At 34.5% G+C, this 11,772-nt stretch overlaps 1 protein-coding gene across 1 annotated transcript; it reads right to left on the bottom strand.

The window, feature by feature from the left end:
* Nucleotides 1-3,883: 3,883 nt before the first annotated feature.
* On the bottom strand, nt 3,884-4,825 carry LOC308641839 (olfactory receptor 5D18; the record flags this gene model as incomplete). The annotated part of the gene is made up of 1 exon (XM_081280425.1): nt 3,884-4,825. One exon carries the CDS (start codon nt 4,823-4,825, stop codon nt 3,884-3,886), a length of 942 nt encoding a protein of 313 aa, XP_081136551.1.
* Between the last annotated feature and the right edge of the window lie 6,947 nt (nt 4,826-11,772).

Below are 11,772 nucleotides of genomic sequence, written 5' to 3'. Positions count from 1 at the left end.
AATGGAGAGGAAAACAGGTGATTTGTCTTTCCCTGAGTTCAATGCAGAATATAATTCTGAAAATTTATTTGTATTTTCAAGACTGAAGATAGAGAATCAGGCTTCTTGTTCTCCATGGAGCACTGATCTTTCCCAGAAGAATCTGATTGCAGTGGGACATTTGTCAGTGTCTGGAGAGAGTTTGGTTCCCACAACAGGGAGTAAAGGTTACTGTTGCCCTGGTGCAATGCTTCTCAGATCCTTAGTATGCATTTCTATTCCCTCCCTCTACACTACTTAACTCTGCACATAAAGAATTATCTGAATTGTTTTCCTGGTCACTATCTAAAAAGTGAATAATATAAAGGTTCAACTGTAAAATTTCTCCTTGTATTTAATTTTTTATTCTCATAATATATTTGTATGCATTTATGAAATGCAATGTGAGACTTTTATTCATGTGCATATTGCATGAAGATCAACCCAAGCTAATTTTCATCTCCATCACCTTTTATCATTTCTTTATAGAGAGTGCATTTGAAAACATTATTTTCTAACTATTTGGAGATATACAATATTTAGTTTTAATTATAGTCACTCTTCTGTGCCATAGAGTGCTGAAATTTCTTCCTCCTTCAAAGATTAAAGCTCCTCTTTCCCTGAACTCCCCAGCCAATGGTAACTGCTATTCTATTCGTGTGTGTGTGTGTGTGTGTGTGTGTGTGTGTGTGTGTGTGTTAAACTCAGGGGCACTCGACCACTGAGCCATATCCCCAGACTTATTTTGTATTTTATTTAGACATATGATCTCACTGAGTTGCTTAGCACCTTATTTTTGCTGAGGCTGGCCTTGAACTTGTGATTCTCCTGCCTCAGCCTCCCAAACTGCTGGGATTACAGGCATGCACCACTGCATCCCGCTGCTATTCTTTTCTTAACTGGCATGAAATCAACTGCTTAATATTCTACACATGAATGAGATTATGAAGATTTTGTTTCACTGTGCCTCCCATATTTCACTTAACAAAAGTCCTGCAGGTCTATCTCTGTTGCAAATGACAGTGTTACGTGAATTACAGTTAAGCCTTATAATGTTATACCTTATTATTAAAACATTGAATTGGCGAAGTTTTATTAAAACAGATGAATGGATAAAGAAAATGTGGTATGAATACACAATAAAGTTCTACTTAGCCATAAAGAAAGTGAAATCATATCATTTGCTGATAAAGGGATAGAACTGGAGCGTTATGATCAGTTGAATAATTCAGACTCAGAAATGAAAGCTCAAGTGGATTCTTCCCTATGTTGAAGCTAGAGACAAAAAGAGTTTTAAAATTGGGGAATTCATGAAAATAGAAGGAGAACAGTAGAGCAGAGAATGTTTAGGGAGGAGGATTGGAGGTAGGTAGGTACTTGGGAACTCAATCAACAAACCTCTGCTGTTTGCATATGCGATTATATTACAGTGAATCCCATTTTTATCTGTAAATACAAGGCAACAATTAAAAAATAAGCTGGGTTATTATGTATATGAAAATTCACTAAAAATAATAAAAAATAAATGATCAAATAAAGTGAAATATCATATTTTTAATAGGTAAGCCATTATGCTTGAAAAATATTTGTGGCAGCTTTCCCAGATTTGAGAAATCGAGTGACTATAAAGATTGTAGAGACGAAGAGCTGGAGAAGAAGAATAACATTAAACAGGGATGATAGGCGGGAGGGAAAGTGAGAGTTAAGGGAAATTGCATGGAATTGGAAGGTGAGCCTCAGGGTTATACACAATTACATATAAGAGGAAAGGAGGAGTAGGAGGAAAATTATACAAGTGGAAGAAAGGATTTATAGTAGAGGGGATGGAGAGAGAGAAGGGGAGGGGAGGGGAGGGGAGGGGTGAGGGGACAGTGGAGAATGGGATAGACAGCAGAATACATCAGTCACTAGAAAGGCAATTTGTAAATCAATGGAAATGTAACTGATGTGACACAGCAATCTGTATACGGGGTAAAAATGGGAGTTCATAACCCACTTGAATCAATCTGTGAAATATGGTATATTAAGAACTATGTAATGTTTTGAACAACCAACAATAAAAAAAAAAAAAGATTGTAAAGATTGCATTCCAAGGCCCTATAAAACCACTGGTAGAAATAGCAAACATCTATTGGATGTGTCAACTGGATAATTTAATGCATATCTGATCTGGACATGGCAGGTGTTGGCTTGGTTTGTTTATTGATATAGAACATGCAATATTCAAAATATTCCTTATTACATTTAAAATGTGTATGCCCATAAGGTTATTATTATTTATTTCATGTATGTGGTATTGAGGTTTGAAACCAGAATCTGCACAAGCTGGAAAAATTCTCTAACACTGAGCTACGTCCCCAGCCATTTTAAAATAGAATTTTGAAATGGGACCCTACTAATTTGCCCAGACTGGCCTAGAAACTCTGATCCTCTTGCTGCAATCTCCTAAGTAGCTGGGATTTCAGGTCTGTAGCATTGTGCCCAGGTCACAGGATTATTTGTTACCTTGTCTAATACTGTACATGGAACAAATATTTTTCATATTGATAAAGCATTTAAAATAATATCACAATAACAAATAACTCTATTAAACCCACATAAAAGTATCCCCAGGTTTTTTCTCCCTTAATATAATATAATATTAAACCCACATAAAATTATCCCCAGGTTTTTTCTCCCTTAATATATGGAAATTTATTTTTTGCTTTGTATTGATGAATATTTGAAATTTTACTGGGACACATATAGTAAAGAGAAGGAAAAGGCAGAGCAAGTTATTCAAATAAAAGTAGTGATTAACACCAGAGTTTTCATATTTTAAGTAATTATATTAATTATGATGATGCATTTTTTAAAATTTATTTTGAAGAAGATTATATATATAGTTAGGTTGGAACACTTAAAAGGAGATAAATGAAATTTTTGTTGAGAAGAATTCAGAGTTTATGTTCATGCTTAGAACAAAAGTTTCTGTAAAATTGAGAATATGTGATATATTTCAAGACAGAATTTCAGCTTGAAGTACATGTTTCGCAGGAACCCATCAACCTAGTCTCTTATAGCTTAATGTAAGAGATTATCTAAGGTCCAGTCTATCACTCCTGAGCCTCTGGTGGGGTCTATCGTAGATTATCACACTACCATGAAGAGTTACTTTAGAAATATTTCAAGACACACAGCATCTTTTTTTTCAAATTTCTATTCATACCAAGGAAATTGTTCACACTGCACAATGCACATAGACACATAGCTGCACATACACAAATGTGTCATATTAGCTCAATAAAATATCTATTAGAAGTTTGACTTAACTCCTATATTTAATGTATATACTGTCTGTCTTTGTCTTTAAACAAGTTCACACAATACATATTCTACAAAAAAAAAAAAAAATCTCTTTCAAGTTCCTCAGTGCATTAAAACAATCATTTCTCTGAAATTCCCTATGATAGGGAATTCAATAAGTGGCCAATTCATAAATTTTCTGATTTATGAATTGGCCACTTATTGAATAATATAATTGACAACTTAGATTTTGTCAGATATCTTATAAGAAATGAATACAGTAGTGATATTTATTAAGCTACAAACAGTATTCATATGATATGTATGTTTTTTCTTTAATCTTCACAATATAATTATAAGTAATCTCATATTATTCGAATTTTGTAGGTAAAAGAAGGAAAATGAGAAAGATTACTAATGTTTTCCAGCAAGAAAAAGAGCCACCTTTATTCTCTTGAAAGCAAAATCAATTTATATTATATTGTACAATATTAACTATATTAATTTAATGTTTCCTTTAAAATTGAAGGTAAAGAACACAATTTATATTTCAGGAACAAATTCCATTGTGATATGATGCTCAAAAAGAAGAGACTTTACTGCCCAATACTTTGCTGAGGGTATCCTTGACATCCTTATTTCTCAGACTGTAGATCAGAGGGTTCAACATGGGGATCACCACTGTGTAAAACACAGAGGCCACTTTGACCGTGTGCCTGGAGTTCTTGGAGTTGGGCACACAGTAGAGGAACAGGATGGTGCCATGGAAGATAGAGATGGAGGTCAGGTGAGAGGCACAGGTGGAGAAGGCCTTGTGTCGCCCACTGGCTGATCGCATCCTGAGGATGGTAACAACTATGAACAAGTAAGACGTGAGGATGATGAGCAGTGTGCTGACTTCATTAAATGTGGCAAAAATGAAGAGCAGCAAATAGTTGGTGTGGGGATCTGAGCATGAGAGGGAGAGCAGGGAGGAGAACTCACAGAAGAAGTGATCAATGGTGTTGGAGCCATGGAAAGACAGCTGCAGAGCAGAGCACATTAGTATAAGGGAACAGGCCACCCCCCATGTATAGGATCCGGCCACCAGCACAGCACAGAGTTTCTGGGACATGGCCAGTGTGTAGAGCAGAGGGTTGCAGATGGCCACAAAGCGGTCATAGGCCATCACTGCTAGCAGAAAGGACTCAGTTACCACAAAGGTACAAAAGAAAAAAAATTGTACCACACATCCTGAAAAGGAGATGCTTCTGTCTTTTGCAATTAGGTTCACCAGCATATCTGGAGCAACAGTGGAGGAATAGCAGAAATCCACAAAAGAGAGGTGACTGAGGAAAAAGTACATGGGGGTGTGAAGTTTGGGATTAATTTTGATTATGGCAATCATCCCAATGTTCCCTACCACCGTGACGCTGTAGATAGCCAGGAAAACCAAGAAGAGTGGGACCTGCAGTTCTGGATAATCTGAGAAGCCCAAGAGGGTGAAGGTGGCCCCACTCTTATTTCTGTCTGTCAGAACCATGTTTGTGTTGTTTGGAATCTGAGTTAATCCTGAAAACAAAAATATTAGGGAGAGTGAGGACAGATGCAGTGTGTTTTACTGCCCTTTCAAGTTTATAAATTACCACTTTCAGAATCTGCACATTTATTTATATGTGGTAGACAACATACCTACAATTTAAAAATACAAAACCCATTTAACATTAGAAACACAATTATTGAATTAAATTATGAATTTCCAAATATAATTTTTAATACAAAATGTGAAAAATTTAGATCAACATATTAATGACTATTTAACAAGTCTTCACATAAGTCATTCAACTGTCATTGAAAATTATAAATTCATACAAGTTAAATCTAATTATCAAGTGATAGCTGATGATCTCAGCCCTTTAACCATAAAAAATCAGAATTTTCCAAATAAATTAATTTTTGTAAATGTTCATTGACAGCCTTACATGCAAATTCTTAACCTTGTGCATTTGTTTTTAATTTCACACATCACTTAAATCTTCCTCTCTGACCCAATATCCATGATATCAATGTAAATCTAAATCCCTTTTTTAGTAGGTGTGCTCTTTGACTTAAGGAGTTATTACCAATCTTTGCTCAATGACTGAGGAAAAGAAAAATAACTAGAACAGTTTATGGAAGTATTTTAGTTTATGTTCTTATTCTAGAGCCAAAGAAACCTTGAGTTGCCCAATGACAGGCAGACTAAGAAACCTCTACACTTCTATGACTGAAGCCCAGATCCTCAGGCTTCTAGTGATGTATCCATTTCTCCACTATAGGTCTCTGGTCCTGATTCTTGATTTTGATATTAGCATGTATCATGTATTAATAATCACATTTTCAAATAGTGAGAAAACTGAAGATTTCAATTCTCTGGTAAATAATTCTGTAGCAGGCTATCCTATATAGCACAGAAATAAACTAGAAAGCAGTATCAAGATGAAATACATTAAAAGGAGAAATAGATACTTTTATCAGCCAGGAATAACTATCATAAAACTCTGACACAGAAACATCCCTTTCCTGGAGATCATGCTCTCTGTCTCTATTTTTCTCTCTTTAAGATAACCATTATTTTAATTCTGTGCCTATGTTACCTGTGAAAGAGATCAAGTAACAATTTTAAGTATTACTGCACCATGAAGACATTTTGGGAAGCCTGGGATGGATAATAAAAAAAACGTAATTCTGTTATTGCTGGCCAAATCTTCTCATATCTATCCATGCCAGCTACCTTACTCTGTTATTTCTAGAAAACTTATCTTTAGTCATACAATATAAGAAATAGTTTTCATATAGCCCAACAACAAAGATGTATGATCATATGCAAGACTGAGACATTCAATGACCATATTTGTTCCTGTGTTATGAAATTGTTTATTAAAGACAACTTCAAAAAATCACCCATAAACCAGACATTCTAATTAACACATATTTCTACCACATTTTATTCATCTAAAGAATTTTAAATTTTATATAAAACTATTCTTATATTTAATGCAATGACTCTATTATCACAAATGATCTTATTAAATCCCTGGCAAAAATATTTATATTAAATTTTAGTCCAGGAAATAATGATAGCTGACATCTTCTTTCCACCATTTTTTTAACCAATTTTTGTTGTTACTTTTGCTATCAGTGGTTATATTCTTGTGACCTTAATCAAATGGTTTTCTTTATTTTTTAATAGTCTATTCAATGTCTATTTCATTTTACTTAAACATTCTATCTTGAGAACCCCTTCAAAAATTTGCAAAAATGAGAGTGCATAATACCAAATCTTTGAAGCAAGAGTACACTCACTGTTCCTGGATCATTTACATGTATTTCTCAAGAAATTTCTGGGTTTAAGAGGGTCAGTTTCCCATATTGAAATTTAAGTCTATCTATCTTTTGAATTTGAAAACAAACCTGCTGATGGCGAAGGCAGGACTCTCCTAGTTAGGGCAATGAGATTATTCTTATATCTATCATTAGTCTTGGAGATAAGAACCCTAGAGACTATCGATTGCTTCATTCTCTTGAGGTGGGATAAACAATTAAAATTAATCACCTCAACTGAGATAATTTTGCCATCTGAGAAAATTTAGAGAAAATATATAGCAGCATTGGGAGGATTTCATATATAATATATACTAAATTCACCTTTCCCATACCTTGATCACTGTCATATGCCCCATAAATTTCATAAACTTTATGCTCCACATATATTTCATAAATTTTATTTATAAATACATATATATATATATATATATATATATATATATATGAATCATTATGAAATTAATTTGCTAATATTTCCTAGGCATAATGCTTTTCTACCATATTAAAGAATTTGTTCATATTGGAAAAATGTGACTATCCTGCTGTTCAGGTTGTAATCAAAAAGATTTACAAAGGTCAACATTCAAATGGTTAAATGATCAAGTCACTGTTAAGTCTTGACCCTATTTACTATTCCTTTCCTAGTTTACATGTCGGCCAAGTGGGGAGGTGTCCTGAGAAGGTCCTGTGTAAGACAACATAAAACTTTTCAAAGGTGGAATGATTACATATTGAGAGGTGTGAAATAGATGTTGGATTAATCCACTGATATCAATTATCTGGGCAGTAAGTGTAGACAGGATGTCTAGAGGAAGGTGTTCAGTGGGATGTTCCCCGGGGATTTATATTTTGTCTTTAGTGACTAGAATTCTCTGCTTCCTTGGTGTCTTCTCCTGTGCTCCTTCCCTCATCAGGCCCTACTACCATTCTGTTCTGCCTTACCTCCAGCCCTCAGCTGCAGAGTGGTCCAACCATGGACCTAACCTCTGAAACCACAAACCTAATAAACTTTTCCTCCTGTAAGTTGTCCTTGTCAGATCACAGTCATTAAAAGCTAAATAATACACCAGCTGTGCATGCAGATACTCTGACTTCCTCATTGTTTCTTAAAAGAAGAGCACACTTATTCATTATTGGCTTTTACATTCCCTCTGACTGTAATTCTTTCCTTTAAATTTATGCTAAGATGTCTTTTTTAGTGAAATCTTATATAAACACACTACTATACTGAAGGATTGCCCTATTCCCCAATATTACCATTTAAAGTGCTTAGCACAGAAAAATGTATTTCTTAAATTCTTTTGTACTGAATTTTAATATATAGCTTGTTTCCCTTTGCTAAAATAAATTTTCTGGGAAAGTGAGAAATTCACTTTGAGTTCAGTTATATGTTGTAAGTTGCTAAACTAATAGCTAGCAACAATTGTATGATGAACAATTATTGATTAATAAATATGGCCTTCCATGCAACTGGAATGGAGCCAAACCTACCAGAACTGTGGGAAAGTTAGAGAACAGGGGAAGAGAGTTCACCAAAAGAAATTCTGAATATTTTTACATTAAATGATAATTTAAAGTAAATATATACAATTATAATTTACCTTTGAAATAATATTTTTAAATGGGGAGTCAAAAAAGTCTTCCATACCTATATTTACATCTCTATTCAAGTTTATTACAATAGAAACATTGTATCTTCAAAATAATATGTAAGATTTATGGTTTTTATTAAAGTTGAACCTGCAGTATAAAACAGGCACTTTTATTGAACTTAAGTTTCATGTGTAGAATTGAACCATCTTAAGTTTAGGAACCATGTGGTCAGAATAGAGACATTTTTAAAACTCCCTAACAAGTATCCAATCACAACTGTAGCCCTTTTTCTTGCCTGCCCCAAGTTTAAGTTAGCTAATCCTGTAGATTCTATCCTGGAATTCTTCCTATGTTGAACCAGGAGTGATGGATAATACCTCTTTAGGGATTAATATCCAGGTGGCTAAGTGGTTAAGTGCCTCTGGGTTAAATACCTGGTATCAAAAAAATAAAAAGAAAGAAAATTAAAAAGAAAAAAAGGACTGAATCAATGAAAAAGTTTATGAAAATGTGTAATCACCCATAATAATAAACCTTTGATTAAACACTCATGTCAAGTGGCTGGGTTGTAGGTCAGGGGTGAGTATGTGCAAGGACAGGATTTTGTACTCCACACCAAAACCAAAACGAATGAACAAAAATTATTCATGTCAAAATTGAACATAACAATAATAAAAATGTATTCTCAATAATACTCAAAACTCAAACCATTATTTAAATTCTTCCATTTGTCCCAAATATGTATTTTTCCATTGAGGTTGAATCAAGTCAAATTGGATTGTTACCATTATGTTTCCTTTATCATATCACCAATCTGTGTGCAAGTGAAAGAATGTGTGTGTGTGTGTGTGTGTGTGTGTGTGTGTGTGTGTGTGTATATTTAGAAGTTTTAGGGGGGTTGGAAATTGAACCATTTGTGGAACATTGTGTTTTCTGCATTAAACTGACTGCTTCATTTGATGTCAATTAAATGTTCCTGCCCCAATTCTTTTAAAGGGATATTCAGATGAAATATCATTACTGGTTCAGATTCACTCTTAGTTTCTTTTCAGCAAGAACTCTGGCAGTGGGTTCTGAGCACTTCCAGGTACAGCCGACTGGGAACCACCTGTTAACTGGCGCTTTGACTTGAAGCAATAATGCTCATCCATGGGTTTAGTTAGTGTCAAGTCGATTACTTCATTTTAAAATTACCCACCAACAACATTTGCCTAATAATTTCAATACCAAGTGAAATTATCACCATGATCCTCCCCCCAAAAAATTAACAGTTCTGGAATTGTGATTTTCTAATTTCATGTTTTTTAACAACTTTCAAAGTAATGAATTGCTATTCCGGTAACTTTATTTATTTATTGTATTTTAAATATTGATATTTAAAATTATTTGGTACCCTTTAATCAATTGTGGTCAATATAAGTTTTCATTAAGCATTTCTCACCATGAACCAGTAGAACTCATTTCAAATCATCTTCTATGTCTCTTTGAGATTATCCGAAGGGATTTTATAGCATTCTTACTTTCTAGATGAGTAAATCATCCAAGGTTCATTTTATATATTCTTTATCTAGACTTAAATTCTGTTATTTATCCAACAAGCTCTATTTCTGGACAGGACAAGTTTCTTTTTAGAGGAAAGTTGTAGAATAAGGATTTTGAGTGTTACTGATTTGTAGTTTTTTTGTTTAATGTTTTTAAGAGAAAAAAAACAATATTTCAAGCTAAACTCCTACTTCAAATTAATATTTTCACTTATAACTATTTATTTGTTATTTATTTTATTATGATTTAGTCCATATTTTCCTAATTTTATTAGTGTTTGTTTAATATTTTCTCTTCTTTTACACTTTTTATTTTACTATATAAACTTTTCTAAAACAGTTTTTTATTTAATATGTTTTTAGCAGTACATCATACTAATTTGTAGAAACATTTTCTTTTATTCAGTTAGAGACTTCCATATTATAATAATTTATAAAGAATTAGTCTATATTGGGATATATGTTAGACATATATATGTTCAGCATATATATTTGAAAATCTTCATATTGAATTTCAACCTGTGATTTACTGTGATAAATAACAGTTGTGAATGTGTGTGTGTGTGTGTGTGTGTGTGTAATTTTTTTTTGCCACTTCATCTTTAGGATAGATTCCTAGAACTGTAACTGCTTAAGAGAAAGCTAAGTGCATATGAAATGTAGCTCATACTTCAAGGTTCTGTAGCTTGTAACCTTCTGCCCAGATGTATAAAATAGTCTGTTTCCCTACCACTGAACTCATATAATTTCTGCTATTCTGATGGGTGGGAAATGATAATGTTTACATTTATGTTTCTATTGTTATGAGTCCGGTAAAACAACTCTCCTGATGTTTAATAACTGTTTCTATTTTGTATAAAGGACTCTTATTATCCTTTTTCTGTTTTTCTATAGGAGTGCCCATTTTCCACTGTTGTTCCTCATATAAATAAAGAATGTCTCAGTTTTTAGTTTATCATTTTATTTTCTGCTAGTTTATAGAGAATGTTTTATAATTACATAATCTAAAATGTATTTATTTGTATATTTATTTATTGATACTAGGGCTTGAACCTAGAAGTGCTTTACCACTGAACTACATCACCAGACCCTTTTAAAAAATTTGTATTTTGAGACAAGTCCTCACTAAGTTGCTTAGGGCTGTGCTAAGTTGTTGAGGTTGGCCTCCAACTTGTTATTCTTCTGTCTCAGCCTCCCAAGCTGCTGGGAATACAAGCCTGCACTATACATTCAGCTCCACTCAAGGGCTGAGCACAAGTGAATCAGAGCACACACTGCAGCTAACAGGCAACAGCCAGAAACCAGCTCTGCACAGAGCTTCAGGCACATTGTGACCATGTACAGCAGAGCGTTGCAGATGGCTACAAAGAGGTCATAGACCATCATGGCCAGCAGGAGGCCCTCTGTAAAATAGAATTGTACCATGAATGCTGGAAAGTAGATGGCTTTGTCCTTGGTTAAGATGTTGGCCAGTGCTGTAGTCTGGCTGGGCACAAAATCACGAGCCATTCAAGCAGGAACAAACTTTACTTTTGAAACTGCCGCTAATGCCCCATAGGCTCTCAGCACGATTGTCCACCGACCCACAACGCGTTCTCCTGGACCCCAACAGGAAGTCCCTCCTCCAGAATTCCCTCCTACCGCATGCATTTCCCCAACCAATGGGAACTCTCCCGGAGTCCCTTAGCAGGCTGAGGTGGACAGCAGGAGTCCAATATCCATATGAATGCAGATCTTAACATAATCATATCATCTCAATGGCTTGCTGGCATCACCTTTCAACCAAAAATGCCATGCATCATATTACTTGGCTGGGGCTCTTAGCAGGCCAGCATTTTGGGTACTGTGATTGAGGAGCAGCAGAAGTCCACAAAGGACAAGTGACTGAGGAAGAAGTACATGGGAGTGTGCAGTTGAGAGCTGACCTAGATCAAAGTAACTATGCCTACGTTGACCAAAACCATGACTCCATAGGTGAGAAGGAACACCA

The sequence above is a fragment of the Spermophilus citellus genome (assembly GCF_964194105.1).
Source record: "Spermophilus citellus genome assembly, chromosome: 2".
Taxonomy (NCBI): Eukaryota; Metazoa; Chordata; class Mammalia; order Rodentia; family Sciuridae; genus Spermophilus; species Spermophilus citellus.
The sequence above is the reverse complement of the archived record's forward strand: the minus strand, read 5'-3'. Positions and strand labels throughout refer to the sequence as shown.